Source organism: Diorhabda sublineata, chromosome 2, assembly GCF_026230105.1.
Source record: "Diorhabda sublineata isolate icDioSubl1.1 chromosome 2, icDioSubl1.1, whole genome shotgun sequence".
NCBI lineage: Eukaryota > Metazoa > Arthropoda > Insecta > Coleoptera > Chrysomelidae > Diorhabda > Diorhabda sublineata.
The window spans coordinates 19161121-19187108 of record NC_079475.1 but is presented as its reverse complement, the minus strand read 5'-3'; the positions used below and the strand labels follow the sequence as shown (position 1 = coordinate 19187108).

The 25988-nt window shown below is 32.5% G+C and overlaps 1 protein-coding gene across 4 annotated transcripts in view; it reads right to left on the bottom strand.

Moving 5' to 3' along the window:
• Positions 1-25988, bottom strand: part of LOC130453454 (solute carrier family 41 member 1-like) — a 55627-nt gene that overhangs the window by 11481 nt on the left and 18158 nt on the right. For all 4 annotated transcript variants that reach the window (XM_056793213.1, XM_056793214.1, XM_056793212.1 and 1 more), the window contains exons 3-6: positions 24605-24783; positions 10097-10276; positions 8967-9111; positions 3479-3625 (exon numbers count right to left, since the gene is read on the bottom strand). In XM_056793213.1, the coding sequence (XP_056649191.1) occupies positions 3479-3625; positions 8967-9111; positions 10097-10276; positions 24605-24783 (651 nt within the window). The remainder of the gene's footprint in view (positions 1-3478; positions 3626-8966; positions 9112-10096; positions 10277-24604; positions 24784-25988) is intronic.

Genomic DNA, 25988 nt, shown 5'->3' with positions numbered 1-25988 from the left:
ATAATGCAATTCAATAGTTCCCTCTCCCTCGAATGTTTCGATCTTTTATACATAACCTAGTGGAATTTAGAAACTTGATACTACTATGGTATATTGACTTACGAATGATGAAAGGTTACGTTATCACCAGAGTTTACTCCATAGTGTCATTTTGACCAATAATTATTCCAATCTATTATGTTAGTACAATCTAAAGTTTGGCGGGTTCGACTCCCACATGAAGATGAAGATCACTTCATAATTAAATCTATGAATAAACGTTTAATACACTAGTACTTCTTTACGATGGCACAATGAAGCTCGAACAAAACACAAACTTTCTTATACTTTTAAAAACCTATAGTACTGGTAAGTTCTTACAACACCTTGATTCTCTTCGTTGTTGACGAAGAGTTATCCACCAAATCACAACTAAACTTATCGGAAGAGGCGATAGTCACGGGGTGCTAAGTCAGGACTGTAAGATGAGTGAATGAATATTAACTACTGAACTTATTTTTGTCTAATTAGCAATATGCAATTGTATATTTTCTTGGAGCAAAGCTACGAAAGATTATTTTATATCGCTTTTTGTGGCGTACACGGATTTCACACTAGACTACTGCGTTATTGATTTCCCCTTATCAATGTAAACAACAAGAAATACGATTTTTGGGTTTGTTGGGAAAGTACATGTATATCCATTACTTTGACTATTCGCTTCATTTTGTGGGTATCGCTTCATATTTTGGGAACCCAACATAGCACATAGCTTTCTTTATCTCTCTCTGGAAATTTCACTAAACACGGATTTCCATTTCTCCGACATAATTTGATTAACTCAACAATTCTTCAAGTAGTGACTTGTGTTCTTGACTACCTCAGTCGTGAATTTTGAAAGCAATAATAACCTACATATTGAACCTACAATATATTTGAAGAGTTTTGTACAGACTATGTACGTGATATGATTTTAGATAAGAGCTTTCCAGAATAAAGAATCAATATCACTGATTATTATCATAAAAATCTCTTCAAAGATGATTTGATAAATATAGAATTGTTTCTGAAATGTTTTTCATGCTGATTCTATATCTGAATAAAAATTTTGTTTTCAATTTTAGTTTACGTGTAAAGAGATGTATGAATGATATCTTGGCAATTTTCCATTTTTTATGTTTTGATGCAGCCTTGCTCTTCACTGTAATCACCTAGGTTGTCAGGGAAATATCCAAGGTGGGAATGTTGGAAGTACACTCTCACACTCATTATTTTTATTCTTTTTAATGGCGTGATATTGTTCCCACTAGGTTTCTGTACTCGGGATCTTTATTGTTGCCCAGAGAACCACGCACAACTTTTTTAAAGCTCATCCAAACTAGTTTTTCTCTCTGATTCATACTTCTAGAAAATTTGCATCTTTGTTTTTTCTGTGGTAATAATTTTGTGGGCAAATTTTTTTAAAAGATACTTGAAATATGTACAGCGGTTGTAACAAAATCTTCTTAAGGTCAATCAACTAGGTACAAAATGTCTTTTATGTCACAATTTTTGTTTTCAGTGTGTATTACGAGTTCTACTGTCTAGTTTTCATAAGAAAAACGGCATTTTCTTATACTCCAGCTGTGGATCTAGCATAAGGCATAATATTTTGAAATTGAAATATGGTAACTACATTTTCATACGTTTTAAGTGAACGGAATGGGCAACTGGAATGAAGACGTATTTATTACCATTATGTACAAGAACTCCTTTCAAATTTCTTTAAGAGAAATCAAAAAAAAAGTTCATACTTGTACGTTTAGTAAGTGTTTCCACAATATTCTATTGGATCAAGAATATTACAACAGAACCATTAATTTTTTTCTTCAAAGAAAGGTAGTGAATCTTGTTCTCTATAACGATATCATGAAATGATTGTTCCTGAAGCTAAGAGATTTTTTTATTCCAGTTTTGGGCCTAGAACTTCAGATTCCTGATTTGATTTTGCTTTGGTAAGCTTTAATGCGTGTTTCTGTAATAAAATTCATCTTCCGATGAATTGGCCTCACTCTCAGATTTAGCTGGATCATCGATCAAAATGTCAGGTGGAGATGGAATCGGTAGATCTGGCCCATGTGGCACAAGTCGTATTGCTGAGGGAAAGCTGAAGTAAACCACGCTCTTTTATGTTTAGAAGTGTATCCACTTGTCCTAACCACACAATTTACATGGTTCTGCGATTCTCGCCATACCATAGGGACTCCAAAGGGCATTTGCTTCTTTTTCCTGCTATTCAAAGATGCAATCCTTCTATCCTGGTGCAGCATACTTTATGGGAAGCTCATGATTTATCTTGATCTCCAAGTATTGAGAAAAATCCAGGTTCTTTACTAATTCATTAATGTCACTTTTCCATTGTTATGTGAAATTCCCACAAATATAACAAAACACATCAAGAATATTAAAACTCTTCCCTTTGGAATCGCTTATTTTGTATCGACACTATTCTCACAGTTAAGAAGGAAAGTAGAAGAACAAGAGGTGACTATAGAGTGACGAATTAACTCGGTACCGTATAACAGACGCGCTAGGGAAAAAAGATTGCATTTTTGAGATCAGCGCGTAAAACTGCGTGCAGAAGATTTATTTCGTCGGAGATTTTGATGCAGGGTGGTGTAATTAGTATGTAATTGATTATGTAAGAATCAGTTTAGTGAAATATATGGCTGCAAGTCTTCATTTTACTGTGTATACAAACGCTCAATATTATCGATCCACTTATGAGTAGACATTGAAATAAGAAGAATAAATGACAATGTTTGTGAAGAATGAAGTTGAAAAATAAGTGAACGTTATCTTGAGATCTTGTAATAAAAGTAAGATAAATTGATAGTTATTCATGTATCAAGGCGCTTAAGTCATACTTTTATTATGTTTTTTTTTTCGACATCGCCCAGATTTAAAAAAAATTTCGAAAATATTTGGAATTGAGGCGAGCAGAATAGGTTATCTGTGCTGCGTTTAGCTACACATCTGAATAATATGATTATTTTTTCTTAAATCGGCATGAAAATCTTAACTCTCTTCCTTTATTTATATTATTAGTGATAGAACACTTTAAATTATTCGTAATAATAAAGTTGTCTAAAAGGTTGTAAAGCTGATTGATGTATAATCGAATACCGTTGAATCGGTTGACAGTTCAGTTACTTCAGTGCGTAGGTACTAAAAAGCGATTTCACTGGCGATTTTTATCGACCAATGGGCATTCGTGTTTCATTTTACTGCCGATTTGGAAAAAATTAATTATTGATATTTATAGTTTTCACGTTATACATAGAGGATCTTTAACAAATTCCTCACATGCTTGTATCATGCAATAGGAATTCTAATCCATTCATTCGTTAAATAATTTCGTATTACTCAGATCAATCTAAACGTGTTCATGATTCGTAATTCGATTTTTTAATAAAATTAGTATGTTAAAGATTGGAAACATATATAGAAAAGTACTTACCGTGAATTTTATATAGTATTCGTGCCCACGATGACAGTACCATTAAAGAAACCAAATCACCGATACTTGCCGCTAACGGTGTGGCTAAATTATCTGGATTGAGTTTCAATTTATGGGATAATATGATCACAGTTACCAATACTATATCTATAATGAGAGAATAATTGTATCAAGTTTCAAAGAGGCAATAATAAAATCAATAATTTCGATTTAAAATATGACAATACTATCGGATATTATTATACTATTATGATATCCAAATCAAAACTCAACATTCCACATCAGTTTTAATATTCAGGTTTTTTTTGACCTTGATTTTGCCTTATTTTGAACGATCAGTTTTAATTTAAACTTTACTTAAAGATTGGAGGCAGTGGAATAATTCGATCAAAATATCTGATTATCTTGATTAGATTCATGAGGATTACAAAATTTATTTTTATATCGTCTTATAAGAGACAGGTTTTCAATAGCAAATTAAACTTAAAGGCAAAAATTGAATACAGTTCCAAAAATTTAGAAATACATTTTAAGAGTTAGTTATTTAAAAATGTGAGGTGTAAGGGATGAAAGCATAATTAAAATGCTAACCTAAACGTTTGTTATCAGGTACACCCTGGTAGATATCTAACGAAGTTTTGACGATCAAGCGACTGCCGGAATAAGAAGTCTTCTCTTGGCAACAGATTCGGGTCGAAGAGCTGCCAAGTGAAGGGTTTTCTCTTGCTCTGGGGTTAAGAAATTGACTTCGCAGGCGGATAAACCATTGAAATTAGAAAAGTATGACTTTATTGTACATACTTTTCTGAAAGAAATGGAGAGAATGATATGGAGAAAATGATAAGAAGAAAAAATATACAAAATGAGTACAAATTTTTAACATAATTAGAAGTAAACAGGTGTTCTTTGTTCATCTTCGAATCATTCCTACGTGTATAACATACAGGGTGTTTCTACCTGCCACAGAGGGATCTCAATAAATGATTCATCTTGATATACGAATACGGGGCCTAGTTGCTGTGATATAGTGTGTTAAAAATTTTTAATCAAAATCAAAAACGCAACACCATTCATTTTAGCTCCATAAAAGTTTATTAGTTTTTCAACTTAAAATAATCAGGCAATTTAAAACAAAGAAGAAAAATTTGCTCCAGTGGCGTAAAAAATAGGGGGATAAAAGTGACAACTATCCCTCACAGCGCGCCACTTGTATATTTTTCCCAAAGTTTGTTTATGTCAAAATATTACTTTATTAAGGAGCATATTAGTCACAAATTTTAAAAAAAAAACCTTCAAAGTCGTTCTTGATTTATGGCAAATTTTTAATTTTGATTTAAAAGACACACTATATCTCAGCAACTAGCCCCGTAAGGGTTCGTTTTCCTATATCAAAATGAATCATTTATCAGTAACGTATTCTGAAGGTAATTTCAAATTATAGTTCACATAGTGTTTACGGAGTGTACCAAAAATGGTAACAAAGGTGCACAAAAACAAGACTTTTTGAAAGAACTTTCAGTTTCACTTCACGATATGACGAAAAAAAGGATGATTAGATGGAACTCCTCAATGCCAGAAACACCAGATTCAAATAATAGCCAGGTGAAAAATCAATTCAATAGTATTTTAGAAGACTAATGAGGAAATGCTGGTGGAGTTTTGACCACGTGAGAACAAAATCAGTGTCGTTATCACAAATAAAAGAACTGACATGCTAAGTGAAGCTATCATTTTGCGACTAGTCGAACCAAAGATCTGATTAGAGTCTTCAGTAGACACCAACTTAATCATCTAGACATATTTCTTCATTCAATCTATATTTGAACAGTGATAATTACAAAGAACACTATGATGTCAAGTAGTATGTGTATGAGTAACGACTTAAGGAAATAAATTAATGGTGTTGGACATTGGTAAGGAGATTGAATTCCAGGTTTTTATATAAAAACTAAAGCAATGGAGATATTATTTTAAAACATATTTACTCAAAAACCTACCTCGTGTGACAACCAATGGGAAGCATACAGCTACCATAAGAAGATCAAAATATAGAAAAAATTGAAATGAAGTACTTGACACAACACAAAAATATAATAAAATTTGAGACAATAAGCGCTGAAACGTTGTTTAATTATCATAATACTTATAAACTAACATCACTTAATTTACAAATAATTAAGTGGCTGATACCAACAAAATGCTCGTTCGAAGTCATTATCGAAATTTATCATCGAACGTACTTCTCACTTTGGTCAGCAGGTTAAAAAGAGGAAAATAATGAGAATAGGTTCCTCAACACTGTCTTTGATTTCACAATACGATTTTTTAGCATTTTATTCAAATGACCGACAACGGACAAGTAAATTATTAGCAGAATTAGTGTCTACTGTGTCCTTTCATCAGCATATACTAGCTATTGCAATCATCATAATCATTTTCTGGCTACTATCTGCTGTGTCCAATTTTTTTCAATGTCAAAAATGATATGAACACGTTTTCCTTCTAGCAACTTCCTTATTTTCAGAAAGAACCATAAGAAAGACAAATAGGAAGATTTGTGATGACCAAAAACTTGCGGATCAAAAGCGATTTGTCATGATGTAAAAAAAGCCTTGGGTCCATTTTTGAGGTATCTTTCTTCGTACATCGTTTCGCAAACGTTATATGTTAAGGTCTAAGGATATCAAGACGAATCATTGTTCTTGATTTTTAAATAATTCATAGCACTTCTAAATTGGAATTTTTGGAACCATACTGAACACACTGATCAAATTACCACTAAATCAACAATTATCTCACTAAAGCTGATGCAGTAGAGGATAATAAGCCGGAACGGGGGTTGAAAGTTTTGAAAATATGAGGGTATGAAACATAACAGTTACTATAATTACAGCGTTCGTTAATCGAGAAATATTAGTACCTGCACCGAAGACATTTGTTATGAGATATGATCTAAGACTATTCCAAGAAGAAAATCATTAATCACGTAACAAAATCAAATTTAGTTTATCATGTACCGTCGATGTACGTAAGCGTCGAACAGATCGTTCAAAAAACTAATGTATTCATAAAACAGAACTAATGTTATTTGAATGATTGTGAGAATAACAAATAAGGTATCATAGAATAAATATGACTATTTCTATATTAATGGATTATGGAATCGAAAAGGTATAAATCAAATATAGAAACAAAGTCTATGTCTATAATAGTTCGGGAGCGGTCAATGCTGCCGTTTGCGAAAAACTGGCACGTTTTGTTTAAATCGCAATTGCTTAAACAAATTATGAACAAATGGTTTTTTAGATTCGGACAATTTTTTTATGCAAATATGGCCCATTTTTAAAAAGAAGATAAGTTCTGCTATAATTTAGAAATTTTTGAAAGTCGAAAAATCGACGATTTTTACTTTCAATGTCAATAACTTCTGACCAACAGAACATTTTTTGACGTTTGACCATTGAGGGCTAACAATTGAGGGCTTCCTCAACGATGCAGCACTTAGCATTTCATGTCGCCAATTTACTATCTGCCTTAAAAAAACCCTAAAAAAAGATGAAAAAAAACTTCGACATCAACATTATTGATATCATTCCATTACATAATCTCTGTAATTGCACGACCAAATAAATTATAACCCGAATTATTGTAACTGAACGCATTTAAACGAAATGTTATAGATATTTTCATAGAATGAAGTACTAGTGTCATATATATTTTTCAATAACTCCTAGTTGCTACAGTACAAGTTAATTTAATTGTTATTACTTCATTAATTCATTAAAACAAATGGAATGGAAATGTTTGATATTCGATTTATATAATTAGTCATTAATATGAATTTAAGAATATTCCATTTCTGATATCTCAGAGGAAAGTATAAATCGTAGTTTAGAAATGGCTGAGCAGTACATCACTGAAGTTTATGAAAAAAAAAACCGTATGTGACACTTTTGACCAGTTTCGTTATTGGGTTTATCACCACAAAAATGTAGATTTCACGGAATTACCTCCTATATCTATCAATATACATATACTTAGAGCTTTCAACATAATATATCAACAAGTTAATTGCTTAAATAACAGCATATTTAAGCTAGATCCACTTTTAAATGGATATGAAGTTCAGCATGATTTATTGATTCTAAAGAGATTGCCTCCTAATTTGTACCAAGTTGACGATGTAAGATTTGCGAAAAATTTTGATGTTGCGTCAGAGCTAACATTAAATGTTGTTCATTCTGTTCTTGTCATACGATAAAACAAAAATGAAGTGTAAAAATAAATTATACAATACTGAAGCATTGGACAACAGCATGGGCATAGTCATGTAATGCTGGCTGTGTTATAAAATAATAGTGTACATTAGATATTTATTCAAAAAAGATTTCGAAAAATATATTCTCTTCCACGATTTGAGAATATTTCAATGGATCTCTTCTTTTTCTAAAGCAGATAGTGAATTAACGACATAAAATGCGCGCCAGAACAGAGCCGCCTACGCTCGACGCGTGGAGATCGAGGCTTTTCGTCACGCGCTGCAACGTTGAGAAAGCGCTTAATTGACAATCGTGATAAGTGCCAAACGCTGGACCTGCACTAATATCGAAGTATATTTGTAGAGTGAAGTTCAAAGAACAACAACAACAAAGTTGATTTTTCGACTTTAAAAAATTTAGAAATTTGTAAATATGCATTATACGGAAAAATTACAAGATACTTTATATAATAATTGTCCGCAAGGATTTGTTTATAAAAACGTATCAGTTTTATCCTTTGCCCTATGATTGCTCACGGCAGCATTAACCTCTCCCGGACTATAATATGGACAAATAGGAGTAAAGCGAATAGAGAACGAATACAGAAACAAACAAGGACAAAATTTATCATATGTTACTAAATGTTTGCCATTATTTCCATTACAGTTTCCTCAATATTTATTAATATCCTTATTTCCATCTCCTTTATTGTTGCTCAAATCAAAATTTTCAATGGATATTTATTACAACTATCAGTTTCCGAGCATTATAAAAATATTTCTATTGATAAACAGATAATACAAAAAAACCTTTGTTGTAATCGGTTAACTGAAAAAGAAATACAACCGACACATGAATAGAACCACAATTATGAAGATGGAACAATGAATAGATAAAGAACCTATTGAGAGAATCGTTGTGATTTACAATCATTATAATGCATGAAATTCCTAGGTAAATAATCAAATAACGGTAGAATATGGATTGATTGAATAGATAACAACAAAAACCGTGAAGCACATTGTATATCATGATTGAGATTTGAGACGAAATGAGACAATATAAGATCAAAAATCATTCTCAGGAAGACTGAAGATAATACTCTTTAAAACAAGCTCAATTTAATTGACTATACACTCCATAACAAAGTATGAAACTTAACTAGTATGAAATGCCTTCTATCTATAATGTTTCAGATGTATTACATATGCAAAATACTACTATCTTACCTAAAACAAAACACGACATTGTTGCTGTTAACGTACTAGCTGTCGCTAATAATAACGTATGATTCCAATTAAAGCTTCCATTAACAGCAGCTGATACTCCAGTTGCAAATAAAGAAACTATGCAGGAGCATACTATAGCTTGAATCTAAAAAATTGTATTTGCTAGGATATATGTGATAATTTGTGATTCTTATCATTAAATCTAACGGGAGTGATAGAACACCGTATAAGATCGAGGTCATCATAATAGGTATTTGAAAAATGATACCATAGTTGTGGAATCTCGTTCCTTCGAGCCATTTATTTGATTTAGAAACAAGAAATAGTTATTTAGAGTTAAGTCCGGAGAATTGGGTGATTTAAATCGCACATATTTGCGTACTTGCGAAGTTCTTGTTAAAAATAATTTTTTTCTCGACCAAATGCGGTCTTTCTCACTCAATAATAAGCTGGAATAATGTTCTCAATAGATTATTTCATTTGCTTGGTGTTATTTCGAAAAAAGAATTGGTTGCCATGAATTCACTAGCTGAAAACCCACTTTAGTTTCCGATTTACTCCGATTTACCCCGAGAAATCCACTGTTTTGCCTGCTGTTTGGTTTTTAGTGTATTATGGAGAATCGTGTGTTTCGTCTACAATTACGAAATTATGCAAAAATGTCTCACATCCAAATAACAATTCAAAATGAAAAGCACAAAACCGTATGAAGCGCCTATGGCTTCCATAATATCTCAACTGGTTGTCGTAGTTGATGGTACAGAGTCCTCGTAATATCTATCAAGCTCAGATTCAGTTTGAGTGAAGTCTCTTCCTCAAAAAAAATTGCTCAATAGGCACATAATAATAACTGTTTTCCATATTCTGCTTTTTATGATTATCAATCACGAACTAAATGATGCAGTTTGTTCACATTTTAGTACGAGTTGAATGACAGCTGCATACTGACAGATGTAGTGCTGTCCTTCCAAGTGAAAGGTGAGAAACCCCAAAAATCGCTGAGTTCTTGGTACGATCTCATAAACAAAAGAATTCTTCTTCCAACAGATGTCTCATATGAATTATAAAGAACCAATTAGACCAAACCTAGCATCATAAAAACAAACAATGTAACAAGAAATTATATTTACCTGTACTAAGACGATATTTCCGATCACCATTCTGAAGATTTCTTTTCTGTCTTCCATATTTCCTAAGTTAGCATGAGTGGAGAGTCTTGATGAAAGACACATATCTAAATTACCCTTTAATCCTAATAAAGCTGGTACTAACACGTATAGAGCCCTTATATCAGCAAATACTTTGTATGTCTGGAAAAAATCACAATGTTATTTGTTTGTTGCTAGACATCTGATAGTTTAATCGAACTATTAATCATAATCATCACATATTATTTGTTCGACATGAATTCATACATGTTCATACTTATTAACAGCCCTATTAAACTGTGAAAATCTGCGGGGATTCTGAGTCTGAATATAAACATTGACTGAATGCATCATGACGACGACGACATTAAGAATCACATAGTGCGTTGATTGAAGATGAATCTCCATCATAAACATGAAACATTTCAGTATAAATAACAATCACATTTTAATTGAGTGAATAAGTTTTGTACTTTCCAAAAACATAGTTGAAAAGCGGGAAGAAATATTTGTCCTGACCAACAAAATTGTCACGATAGAGCTCCCATTCATTAACGCTTTACTGAATTAGACATTTATAAAAATGAAAAAATTGAACTCACATTTATTTCCGATTCTGTAAGTGGAAAATTCCAACTAAACGTCGCAATAAATTCTATTTAATTGATCTGGCGTGATTTTATCTTCATTATCAAAATATTTGCTAGTATCAGAAATGAAATCGATCAGGCTCAAAAAAGAATATGAAGGTATACTTTAAGAAATTCTCTGGATCATTTGAAACGAATCGATTACCTTTGCTTTAAACTACGAATAGTGATTGTGACATTATGATGGAAAATAAATCCGATATTTTTTTGACATTTGAAACATAATCCGCCCACTGCAAAATATTGAGCGAATAGGAAAAATAAACTTCCGAGCCTTATTTTACGGACACGAATATTTTGTATTTTATTATATTACATACATATACCTAGAAACTAAGCTCCTATGCGTCTCAGTGTGTGATTTTCAAAGTAGAAATATCAATAATTTTTATAAATTTGGTTTATTTTAACGCAAGAGTTAATTTTGGAGAAACTGATAAAACGTCGTTTTATTTTGTCTTAGTACATGTTAAAAGCAAACCTGTGTTAATTTTGAAGGACCGGTAATACCAACAGTAGACAACCATTACCCTCAACATAGGGTAATAACAGCCAATGAAAGGTTTTACAAAATGATTGGAAAATATGAAACCCCTGATAGATATGATACATCTTTAGTCTACTATATACGCAATGTAGGTCCTTAAAATAAATTGAAAAATGGATCAATGCTTTAAGTGACCGCCATTCCCTCATCTTACCCTAATATTCGAAGTTAATCATGCTCTTTGAGACGTTGATAGAATCATTCTTTGAGTTTAGATGCGATGTTGCACTGCATTTTCAACATTTTGTTTCAAATTCTTCCCACGCAAGAATTTTGCCATGGACTCGAATAATTAGAAATCTGACAGTACAAGGTCTAAATCCGGATTAAATAATGGATGTGGTAGGATTCCATTTTATTTCATACGATATTTCCACAATAAAACTTAATACATTTGCAACAGCTACCCACTATATACCTCGAAATTGACAGTTCGACCATCTGGAACGATTTCGAAGAACATTAAACCTTCATAATTTCACAAGACGCTCAACAAGACTTTCCGTTCGAATTGACGTCTCTTTGTGACGAGATCAGGAAATTCTCCTTTGTCTAACCACTGATTTTCATTGTTTGGGTTGTTAAGATACATCAAGTAAGTAACAGTGCATCTAATAAAAGGACAAAAAAGGCAGGACAACGAGCTACTTACATATCTCTACTTAACGTTTCGCTTGAATCTCCATTAATTTGTATGGAACTATTGTAGATCTTACCTAACGATTTTGAATAGCAATTCATGGTATCTTTAGAAGATCCAATAGAGTCCTATAATAATCAGCGAGTGCTGGTACATTATAATCAAGCTTTAAATCTCTAGTATAAAAACGATTAAACCAACAACGACACGTCGTTCGATTAGTAACTGTCTCTTCTCCTTAAATTTCATATATTGTTCTTGTTGCCACAGCTGCTTCAAAATTGTGCTCTCAATAATGTCTTGACAGTACGTGAATTCCATATTTAACGCACTCCGCGCTATTGATCATAAAAAAGTACTTATCGCGCTGTCAATAAACAAAAAAAGAATGATTGAAAAAGAGTAAAACAATTGTGCTCTTCATAGAAAAAGAGTCCAATCTTTACAAATTACAACATATTAGAATTGAGGCTTAAGAATTTTCACATAAGAAAACCGATATTACCTAAAAGATATCCTCTGTATCAAAATCAACGTAGAATAGAGAAAACTACAAATATCAACGAATTAAAGGAAACAAATGAATCAATTTGCTTCTAGAACTACATCTCAACAGCCTTCATTACGATGAGATTTTATTTGGTATTGTTTTTACAATTACAATAGATGATAAATTTTAAAAACACAGAAGTAACTTTCAAAATAAATGTTTGTCATTAGCCTACAATAGTGACTTTCGTCTATTTTAAGACTTTCGTTCATTCATTTTAATAAAACGGCATAGTAAATTAGAACAAGACAAATCTATGTCAACAAGCACAACAAACTAATTTCTTTTTTTTCAATCAAATCATTCACTAGTGGTTGATAATAATTCTAAATGTGTCAAATAAAAAACTATTCCACTAACTATCTCCACTGCACTGAGCAGTAATAACTTTAAGGAAAAATTCGTGGAATGCTGGATTTTCATATGAACTTCCATTTTATGGTTATAAATCAAACTCCAGACGTCCCCTTTGATACCGCTAAAAAGGTACTCTGGGTCATATGTCACGAACGGCTTTTCGCGATTATGAATATCTTGTTAACGGTCATAGTTATAGAAAAATAGCGATTATCAAATTTGTAGCTTACAAAATTGCCAACAAAAGATATCTCCTGATTTTTTTCGCAAAACTAACAGTTTTCGAAGAAATTTGATTTCAAAAGCTATGTCGTTTATTTTTCTCATGAAACGTGCAACTTTTCTGCAACTGTTTTTTACGTTCAGTTTATCTACAAAAAAATGTGTTTGATAGAATAGCATGATCAGATGAAAAGAGTCTTAGTTGCCTCCAATATGTTATCATGCAATATTGTTCATCCCCAGTCTAGAAGGTTGAGATCTATGCCAAATCATAGTTGCAATTGGTAGTAGATAGAAAAGTAAGTAATTCTACAGATTTTTCAAGCTGCGTTAATTTGGCATACGTTAACTATATACTATAGACACTTCATTTATAGGTGCTTTATATATTTATAATAAATTATGCCTGTTGTACTGAAAATATGATAATGCAATAAATATTTGCCTTCACCTATGTTAATACTCATTACAGATTATGCCATTGCTATTTTCCGCTTAATATAGAAATGAATCTATGCTTGTTACTTGCATATGAATGTAAATTTTCTCGAAAAATGTTAAATTCATGAAAAAAAAGTGATTCATTAAATATGTATCTTGAACATTAACATAGAGTTTCATTGCAAAAGAATCTCACGAAATGTTGAATATAATTATGGTGATAAGGCTGGATACAAGTGGTACGAGTGGAAATGATTTAGTTTAGGACGACTTCAAAAACAAATGAAAATGTACAAATACTGCATTTAAAACATAGGCAATTGGGGCACTAGACGTTGGCGATGTGGGAAAAAAAAGATCTGCTAAATGGTGTCTCAGCTCTTTTTATTATCACCACTTAGAAGTTATCTTTGACTGGCGAGTTTTTGGACGCTAATAGCTTTCATGTATGTTAACATTTACCTTTCCTTTCACTTTCAATATAACGTCACTTCAAGCTCTTCCCGAAAATTGGAAATGTATAAAAGTGATATTGAGAAGGCCACGACAAAACAAATAAAAGACATTTCGGAACAAGCTTTCTCGAAATACTTCCATTCGTAGATTCCTTGTTGGGATAACTGTATGACTAACTAGGATCTAACGTTTTATTATTGGTGTTTGATTAAATTTCAAATTCAATGAAAAAATGATATAATACAAATAAATAACATTAACAAAACAATAAAAAACTATTCTATTTACTATAGTACACAGTTCACGTTTTGATTATCACAATAAGTGATCGAAGTGACCTCCAAAGACATTTATATATGCATGAATACAATAACTGAAAGAGTTACATACGAAGCATCTCTATAGAAATATTCCGAAATTCACTCCGTATTCTACATCACAATGTCATTCTTTGTTTTTAGAGGTATTTTGTACACTCCCTTCTCAATTTTATCCCAGAAAAAATAAGTTCAGTTTATTGAAATCTGGTGACCTTAGTTGCCATTGTACTTTACAATTTCTTCTAATGAATCTTTCAGAAAATAATTCATTCAGTTCACTATTAATTAATTGATTAGCGAGAGCAGGCACACCATCGTGCAAAAACCACATCTTTTGACGTGTACGATGTGGAACTTTTTCTAATCAAAGAGGTAATTGATTTACTCGAAAATCTAAATATATCCTAGCATTCAAATGTTTCTCACAAAAATATGGTCACCAACATTACCTTCCCAAACATTCAACGCCCTAGTTTTCCTGTGTGTCACTATGTAATATGGATTAGTTAATGAATAATAGTCAAAATTTTGCCTGTGAACACAACCATTTTTATTGCACATGGCTTCATCTCCAAATAGAACATAGTCCTACAAATATATCTGTTGATTAACTTTTTCTAAAACTCACAAAATGCTAGTCTTTTTTCAAAATCAACTTCAGTTGATTCGTGTTGCAAGAAAATGTGGTAACGGTGCATTTTGCTTTTTTTAAGGATTCTTTGTACACTGTAGTAGCTCAGTAGCTCAGTTCTTGTTCACTGGAACTGTTACTTACACTTTTCAATATCAGCTAAACATTGATTTAATTTTTTTATATCACAGAAATTTGTAATTATTCATGCTTTTCATAATTAACTGAACCCGTACAATTAAACTGCTCCATTAATATCTTAAAGCTTGATTTTGTAGGTTTTATGAACACGTTCATGGTATAGTTATTGTCCTAATTCAAACACCAAAAAATGTACCTCACCACTAAGTCAAAAAACAATGATGTACCTATTGTCACGTCATGTCATTGTCAAATATCAGTTTTTGACAATTGAATCATAGTCAAGTCACAATTGATTATTAACTGATTAGATGGTAATTCATTTGATAAAAAAAACGGGTACATAATGTATCATTATTTTCATTCAAACTGTATCAAATTCAATGAATATTAACGGGGTTACAACTTTCTAAATACATCACAACCTCATAATTATTATGGTAATGGGGAAGTCAAACAATAAAAATCAACAAAATGTTACCTTGATATGACACAGCATTCTAGAATACGCTGTAAGATTGTGAATAATTTTGAAATTGTGAAAACTAATGATGGCTATAATCACTCAAATTTTCAAATTATTATCTCAAAGGACAAAGGAGGCATTGAACTTTATCACACTAATTAATGTATATTTATTTCTTACATATATGGTAAGTGCGATGTTCTTTTATCAAGATTTTTTTTTATTTTTGATTATATAATACATAAACACATTAACTAACAAGAAAATCTGTTTGGAAAGCACGAATAATCATAATTGGTTCTTATTAAATAACCCGCATATTGGCATGCGGGTGTTTTGTATGGTTGATAAATATTAATTTCATTTTTATTAATACAATTATTATTGTGGTTTACTGTTTCACGTTAAGGTAGAAATTTACGTAATTTTCACGCCACATAAAAATTGAAAACACAAAAAGCTAAATGTTATGAAGTAATGCTCAAAATTTTTTTTGCAATACTGAAGGCTATAAAGATATTACGACATATTTTCAAAGCATACTATCAATTTTGTGATTTATATTACAATAATAGTATAAGTGATAATAGGAATATAAAAAGGTCAGAATATAATAACAATATTATCAAATTCGATAGGTACACATATTCTGCCTACATGCACGTTTTGTAAACCAATTACGGTTTATCAGTCTGTTTTAGTGAGATTATATTTCCAATTTTTATAAAGGAATTTGAATCACAAACAAGATTTTAAGTTTTATTTCAAGTTAAATAATGGCAAAAAGCTCAAATAACATATCACTCAATAAGTCGTTTGATTAACTAAGAAAAACACATTTTTTTTGATAAAAAATGAAATCTACTTCAAGAGTAATACAATCAGTCCAACGCTTGAGAAAGGATTTGTTTTTAACCTCAAAATAGACTTCAGTTTCAGCAATTGCTTCTTCATTTAAGCTGAATTTCTTAAAAGCGAGCATTTTTTGAGAACAGCGAATAGCCAGTAGTCAATGGGGGCCAGATTTGGACTACACGGTGGATGAGGAAGCAATTCCAAGTGTAATTCGTTCAATTTCGACTTGGGAATGGGTGCATTGTAATAGTGAAACAGTAGTTTTTTCTTCGATATACGAGGTCGCTTCTCTTTGCATTTTTTTACATTCAAACGATCAAAAAACTCTATGTAGTATTCGATATTAATTGTTTCTCCCTGTTGGAGATAGTCTTGTTCTCCTTCTATCTTTTCTATGTGCAATTTTGCCTGTTTATTTCCTCAGTTGTGCTTTTAAGTTATAATATCGCTACATCTTTTCCGGGGTCGACCGACACTTCTCTTTCCGGCCGGTGATTTGTCTCTTGCGATCTTTACTACCCTATCATCTGTCATTCTACTTATATGGTTGTTCCATCAATTTTTTCTATTCAATAACCACTCGTTAATCTTCTCCACATTTCTCCGTGATTCTCCTCAGTATTCTCATGCGTTGTTCGGTTCCTTGCATTGGTCATGATTGTTAAATCCGTCCGAGGCACAACCTTGGTTCTATGGCAATGTATCTAAGGTCCTCAGATAGGGTGCTTACCTGATCTGAAGACTCCCTCCTCCTTTTTACGGGCCTGGGACCGGCCATAGAGTCATTGAGCTACTCTATCCACCCAAGAACCCTACAGGTGGAGTTTGTTGGAGATAGTCGATGAACAATATTCCTAAAATACTGAAGCCATAACCATCAAAGCAATCTGTTGGGCCTTTGGACGCTTCGGACGTGGTTCAACGGCTGCAGTCTATTCAGATGATGATTGTTTTGATTCTGGAGTGAAGTGATGGATCCTTTGTCACATATCGATGCAAAAATCTGATATATTGCGAGTAAACATGACCAAACACTTCTCTAATTAATCAACATGTTGTTGCTTTTGATCGACTGTGAATAAACGCGAAAAAAGCTTTCTCGTGATCAAAGGTTCATGCATAATTGTAAACACACTGCCTTTTAATATTTTCACTGTCTCTGCTATCTCACGAAATTTCAATTTACGATAAGAACCAATTTGTGGGCTCTTTGTCTATGGAGCAGAATCCGAGCAATTTTTGAAGCCATTGTATAGTATTTTCTTTCACATCAAAAGCAATGATAAATTAACACACGAAATTGTTTTGAATCCAGTGTTTTGAAAATAACAAAAGTAGCTTCACTTAAATGGCTGTCACTTTTTTTGACTAATAGATCGCTGGTACTTTATATACGTCATATGGATTTGACAATGGCAACGCCATCTGTGTGTCAGTCACACGACTGAAAGTGATATTATATACATTGAATTTTTCCGTATCGAATAATGTAGTCACTTTGGAGACATTTCACAAGTGGTATAAACGAGTTAAAAGTAGAAATGAGTTAGTTAATAATTAAGAACAGTCGAAATGTCTTGATATTTGACGAACAATTGGCTGTCAAGAAGATATTTTCGAGTTTGATACCGCATGCTTTGACATTGGTGCAAAAAATGCTGAAAAAATTCAAAAGATATATTGTCGCTATTTCATTAGAACAATGTGGCAATCTCAATTCTAAATGGTGCACAAGCATTTGTTTGCCAGAAGTGATTGAAAAAATCAGTGAAACCAATGTCAGAAGACGAATCATTATTCACCATGACAATTCGAGCTTTCACACAAAATCAGTTCAAACAAAAACGTATTTGAACAGTTAAAACATCGAATCGATGGGCACCCGATGATTTCTTCTTGTTCCGGCTAATCCAAAATAAACGCTGCTCATGAAATTGTAGACAGCTTTTTAAAAGGAATAAATAACTTTTGAAATTTATAGAACCATAGACAAAAGAAACAACCTGTCAGCAGATCGTATTTACTCACCGGCACTGGTCTACTAGGATGGAAAGCATCATAAAGACCCGATTAACTCGATAAGTTTCTGAACAACAATGAACGTGATCCTGGTTAGTTACTCAACATTCCTATAATAATCAGGTTAACTCGATCATAGATTCCGAAAAATCTTCATGACTGACCAAATAAATGCTTATGTAAAATTGCTTTCTTTACGAGAAATATTATTTTATGTTCTTCGTGCAAAAATTTCCTGGCAACAAATTCGATAACCTTCATTTTTTCAGTCAATGTGACAAGTTATTTGCATAAAACCGTTTCTGTGACCTTTCACATCCAGTAACCTTCTAACAAGACACGTATTGACGAAGACTTTTGTGTTTTTGTTTAAAACAAAAGGAATTTCATGCAAAAATTCAGCTTGTCGTTAATTTTTCCGAAGTACAATTTCTCTATCCTCTGTATTATAAAGCGTTATTTTAAGAAACTATTTAATCATCTCATTCCTGACGTGATTTTAAAATAATTACGTATAATTATTTTTTCACAACAATACATGTCGCATACATGTTTATGCGATAATTCGTGTTATAATAGCTGTATTATATCAACAGATACTCTAAAAAAACAATGTCTTAAGAAAATTAATCAGATTCGTGTATTTCAATAATCATCTCAATTAAAATAATTGATGATAATAGTTGTACGCAGGTTTTATTTCTATATTTGTCTATACTTGGTAGGAATGTAATCGCGATAAAATCTTATATAAATATTGTGTTATTGTTTTTGTTATATTGTAATAAGTAATAGAAATTATATATTTTTGCGTTCTAACTACTAATAACTCACTCCGATACTCGCAATACCTTATCAGCTAACACCCAGAATTCCCACATTCACAGATACTTGAATAAATGGAAACGAAATAAACATAAATTTACATTCAACTGAACAATTGTAGAAATAGGTGCCGGAAAATATAGTCCATAATCATCATTATTCATCATTATGTGCTTTATGTGCCCTTTATTGGGGTGGATTACTCCCCTTGTTCTTTTTGTTACAGGTTTTTGTTGTTGTCTTGGATTTGTTTGTCAACTTTCTCCTTTCTTTTATTCGTCTGCATTTTGCTTTCCAGTCTACTATTTCTAGGATTCTGCTGTTTTCTTTTTTTAGTTTCTCCATGTATTTCGTGGTCTGCCACTTTCTCTTGACCATAGATGTATCCGTTATGTATGTGTTATCCTTCTCATCAATTTCTGTAGGTTTCCTTCTCATGATGTATCCTGCTCAATTCAGTCTCTGTGCTTATATATACCTATTAAATTCTCTCCTCCCACTTCTTCTTATGTTATATTTCATCCGAGTAGTTTTCTTTCGACCATATTCTTCCTTTTTATTTATGACTGTTGTCGTTGATTGATGTTTTATATATTTTTATTTTGTTATTTTTACTAATATTCTTGCCTTTGAGTAACTTTCTATTTTCTCCAATAATTTGATCCCTTTTGTATTGTCTCTCTTATTCTTTCTTTAGACGTGTGTCCTGTTGTTACTCCTAGATAATTGAACGGGGAAACAATTTCAAATACTTATTCCAGCGTCCATTCCTCTTTCGTCTTGCTATCTTTCTTGATTCATTTCTAAATCGACTTTTTCTGCTTCTGTTTCCAGTTTATTGATTACATTTTTTTGTATTAACCAATATTTGACACCTTTGTTCATTTTTATTTCTTCTGTTAGTGTTACCAGAAATCCTACTTTGGCTTTCGTGTTTTGTAATATAATTTTCTGGGTACCTTCGGGTGTTTCTAAAACTTCTATCTTTGTCTATTTATTGAGTCAAACGCGCTTTTAAAATCTATGAAGATTCTGTGTAGCTTCATTTGAGTTTCCATGTTTTTTGTACTGTTTGGTCTGAACCCATTCCTTTTTGTTGCATATTATTCAAGTTTTCCAATTATTAAATTGGCGAGTATTTTATGAGTAATGCTAAGAACCATCATGGGTCGATAGTATTCCACTCCTCTGGAATTCTCTTCTTGTTTCCAGGCAATAGCAGTCAATATCAAGTTCTATACCCTTTTTATGATAAGAATAGTCAAGCTAGGAATAGCCATCAACTGCCGACATCACCTCTCTTCATTGATGAAAAGAAAAATCTTTGACCACCTCGGTCAAAGATTTTTCCAAGTCTGCGAATGGAAAATAATCAGAGGGGGCTAAATCTGGCGAATAGAATTCATAAAGTAATAATTCGAACTTTAATTAATCAATTTTGACCATTGCAATAACGGATGTGTGATCTGGTGGATTGTCTTGATGAAACAACACTGTCTTCTTAGCCAAATGCGGCCGTTTCTGCTTGCTTTCTTCGCTCCTTTTTCAGTCCATTGTTTTGATTGTTCTTTTGTTTCGAGTGTGAACTGATGGACTCACGTTCCATCCATGTTTATGAAACGGCACAAAAATCGGCTCTATTTTGCTCCATTGCGAGCCAACGCCGGACCCATCTTGTGCACAGTTCTCTTATATCCACATTATCAATTAATATACGACGTACTGCACTTTTTAAAATTCCTACTATTTTTCCTAGCTCGCGAACTTTCAGACAACGATCATCCAGTGCCGCTTTGAGGATTTAATCCAACATTTCTGGAGTCGTCACCTCATTTGGTCGACTAATACCATGCTAGTCTTCGCTGGTCGTACGGCCGCGATTAAACTCTGTTACCTAATATTTTACTATTGAAACGAATTAGTTTATAGTTGGGCTAAGGCCTTTCAAATAAAATACTAAATAACGTGGCTTCTTCAAAATTTAAACATATGCTGTGTAAATTGTGTGCTTTCTAATACAGTGGTAGTTTCCAAGTAAGTACCGCCACTTCTAAGTCAGGTCAGGTACTTCTGGGACCATCCTCGTATTGTGGGTATGTGTCTAGGTATGTATTCATAGATATGTTGAGAAATGTCAGGTTCAATAAGGCTAGACTGTAAATGTAGATGATCATCTCGACCAATAAATTGTTGGCTCCGTAATAGGTATGATTTTTTTATATATTGGCAGTTCTGGAAACTTCCTGAAATTGCCTTGTAAACGAAGACTAGGTAGAGGTTTGCCTTTAAAGTATACATTTTTCTATAGTTATAAAATGAAAACAGTATAATAATCATACTCATATGTTAAAATCACTTCTCTCTCTTTCATGTTACTGAAAAACCGAGTAGAAACATTTTCATTCGTTGGAGCTAACGGAAAATAAGAAGAGATTTTTCTGTTGAAGTTAAAAGTCAATTATATGACTTATACCTCACTTAAATTTTCCAACACCAACGATACATTTCGTCCACATCAACGTAAAAATAGATGAAAAATACTTCTAGTAATAGTTTTAGATAGTGACAAGAAGCCACACGGCATCTGTAACAAATATCAGAGCATCATCCAGAAGATGACCAGAACATTTTGGAACAAAATTTCAGAAATGCCTTGTTTAAATAGCTGGAAAATTTACTAAGAGGTAATCAAAATGTGCATAAAACGTCGGGGTTTTAAAGTCAACTAATTGAAATTGTTTACCAAAAGAACGATTCTTAGACTCCTCTTAATAACTATTCTAGAAGTTGAAAAAATTGGTAACAATGTTCAAATAAATACAAACACATATGTAGAGGCTGAAGGATTGTGATGCTTGGAAAGTACCCAATTGGTTTGTGTAACATTACCAATTAATTATTTCAATATTTTTATGTTATCACAGTTTTTATTATAATTATTATTAGTTTTAGGAAATAACCAACGATAATAAATATTCCATTCTCGTTTTCAATGTGTCATTTCATTACCTTTCAATCTGATGCACCTATAAATGCAAGTTTATTGTGACTACATAATTCGTTTTGATATTTCTTCTTATTTATTATAGATTCATATACTTTGCTTTTCAGATAAAAGTATCCACCTTTAATAACTTTTGTAATACTGGTATTTAGAAAAAATCCAAAAACACGTCAATTTATGTTGGAAGGGGCAAGCATTATGGCTTATTTAAACTTACTTGAAAAGCCACCCCCTCGCCCCTAGCAGCATCCCCTTTATTTTTTTAAATTACTATTCATATTTTTTGTGTAAAATTTAGATACTCCTCTTTGAGCTGATTTCAAAAATGTATAATACTTTTAGTTAAAGTGGTTAGTTTATGAGGTAAACAATTTTTCTTTTAAGAGCACAAATTTTACTTATTATTTACTTTCACCTTAGTTGCCTGTACTAAAATGGGTTGTACAACAGTTCAAACTCTTTAATCTTTTTAACTGTGCTATTTATTCTACTTAAAAAATCCAAACAACAAAAAACTCTACTTTTTATTAAAGTTTGACATTGTCAACTAGAATTTATAGTCACTATTGATAGTGTAATTTGATACATTATTTATTTTGTTTCTCTGAAATGGTTTACTCTTTGCAAGAAAGAATTGAAATTGTAGGTTTATACTACCATAATAATAATTGTGCAAGAGCTGCTACTAGAATATTTAACGAATTACATGACGGAAAACATGCAACTCATAAGTATGTAATTCAACTGATGGAGAAATTTACCACAACAGGGTCTGTTTGCAATAAAGTGCATAAGCGAGAGGGACTCGTAAATAACGAAGCAATCAAGTGGCAATTTTAGGGCAAGTCAGCTTAGAGGCTCAACAACCCCAATCGTTGTCAACAATAAGTAGAGCGATCGGTGTTTCATCTTCTACAGTTTTCCGAGTTCTACATAAATTCAAGTACCACCCATACAAAGTTAAGTTGGTGCACGAGTTGAATGAAGATGATTTTGATCGTCGTCTAGAGTTTTGCGAATCAATGACGCAAATTATCAATAATAATCCACAATTGTTAAACAATATTTGCTTTTCTGATGAATGCTCATGGTCATTAAATGGCTTAGTAAGTAGGCATAATTGTAGATATTGGGCTGAAAGTGATCCACATATTATGCGTGAATTCCATACACAACATCCCCAAAAGTTAAACGTTTGGTATGGTATCCTAGGTGACCACATTGTCGGACATTTCTTCATCAACGGAAATTTAAATGGTGAATCATATCCTGAGTTACTCAGGGAAGGGGTTGACCCACGTATTACAACAATAATAGAAAATGATGATAACCTTTCCGAAGATTTACTGGTATTTCAACAAGACGGAGCTCCCCCACACTATGCTATGCCTGTCCGACAATTTTTAAACGAAACAATCCCCGCTCGTTGGATAGATAGAAGGGGGCAGATGATGGAGTGGCCACCTAGGTCACCGGATTTAACCCCCCTAGACTTCTTTTTATGGGGGTATTTAAAAACAAAAGTTTATGCTCCCCAACCAGAATCTCTGGATGATTTACGAGAGAGGATAGAAAATGAATGTCGACAATTAAATCCAGCCGTATTAAGCAATGTCAGAGAGGCATTTCAAAATAGATTATACCATTGTATGGAAGTGAATGGTACTCATTTTGAACACTTATTGTAACTTCATAATAAATAGCACAGTTAAAAAGATTAAAGAGTTTGAACTGTTGTACAACCCATTTTAGATCTGGCAAATAAGGTGAAAGTAAATAATAAGTAAAATTTGTGCTCTTAAAAGAAAAATTGTTTATCTCATAAACTAACCACTTTAACCTACAAGTATTATACATTTTTGAAATCAGCTCAAAGAGGAGTATCCAAATTTTACATAAAAAAAAATGAAAAGTAATTTAAAAAAATAAAGGGGATGCTGCTAGGGGTGAGGGGGTGGCTTTTCCAGTAAGTTTAAATAAGCCATAATGCTTGCCCCTTCCAACATAAATTGACGTGTTTTTGGATTTTTTCTAAATACCAGTATTACAAAAGTTATTAAAGGTGGATACTTTTATCTGAAAAGCACTGTATATTTTCTTATTAAAATGATCAATCCATTTGTGCATTGAGATCCAAAACATTGGATGAACTCAAGGAAGTAATTGGTTGAGTAAATTATGTCTCAGTAGAGGTTCTCCTTGCTATAAAACAAATGCAACTAATTGTATAATTGTAAAAGTTTGATTTTAAATTATCACCCATGATAACCATACTATAGTGAGTTATTGAGATAATAAGGAATTTCATTAATATTGTAAGAAATAGAAAGTGAATATATTCAATAAATAGACATTGTTATACTTACTGTAACAGTTGCTAAGACGGTACCGGCACCGATAGTACCAATTCCAGCTATGAAGAAAGGTATACTGACTTGTGCCAATATACTGTACCATTTCTCAGATTTAAATATTGTTTCTTGCTGTTCGACCTCTTTTAATGATTGCTTGCGACAATCTTTCTCCACATCTGTTTTATCGAAACCTAAGGCAAAAGTTATTCCCCCATTATGACAATCTGCATGGACATATATTGAAATATAAATTATATAATCAATATTATCAACATTATTGAGAGAAATACTGAAAAAGTCCAATAATAATGATGATAGTTGTATACAAAAGGATTGTTGTTGTTTTTGGAGAACTTTTCCATCATAAAAATTTTGAGAACATGATTCACGAGATAAAAAAAATAAAAATTTATCATTGTAGCAGAAAACCCAGTTGACAAGGTTATTTGAAATCTGAGCTCTGAATTTCAGCTTTTGCACATTTAAATTACCACTAACTAAGAACTTAAAAAGACAAACTGAACATATAATTCACTGCCACTGCATCAAAAGTATCGAGTACATTGGTTAATGTTATTTTGTTGTCTGAAGATGATTGATACTAAAATCTAGAACGTATTGGATTCGATTTAGTAGGCTAGTGATTTAAAATTTGTCCACACAGATGGAAATTTGTCTCACTCATACCACAATACGAACCGTCATGATCGATTGATTAGTTGAAATTTTTGCAACTGTTGGGGATATTCATATTAAAGACAATATTTGTACTCCTACCACACCAACACTCACCATTGCCCAGTCTGACGCGCGATTCGATAACAAAATTATCAGTTTCCGCACTTGGCCAATATTACAAAGTTGAATCTATGACTAAAAACATGGAAAGGACTTTTTTGGAATGGCTTCGATATGCTCTATCGTGACCCTCGAAATGTTTAAAATAGTGTTGAAGCGTCTCCAAAAACTCTGTCTAAGCGACTCGTAGCTCGGTGTTGTGATAAAAAGAAAATAAAGTTGCTGATCAAAACCGCATGTATCGTATCTCACACATTTTTGTTGGGATTTAAATTTGGTGATCACGGTGAAACATTAAGGATGGCTTCATTGAGGATGTGGACGTCCATCGTCATGCTGAAGGCAGTTTGTAGGACAGCCTCCAAAATAATTACTCCACTTATCCTTCAAGAGAAAACACAAGACCACATCGGTCTCTAAGGTACACCAACATTTGTTTGGCAGAAGTGTAAGAAAAAATCAGGAAAACCAAGATGAATTATTCTCCACCACGGCAATGCGAGCTCTCACACATCAGTTCAAACAAAAACATTTTTGTACAGTCAAAACAACTGATGGATCATACGCCGACAGTCCTTGTTTGGCACCCAATGATTGG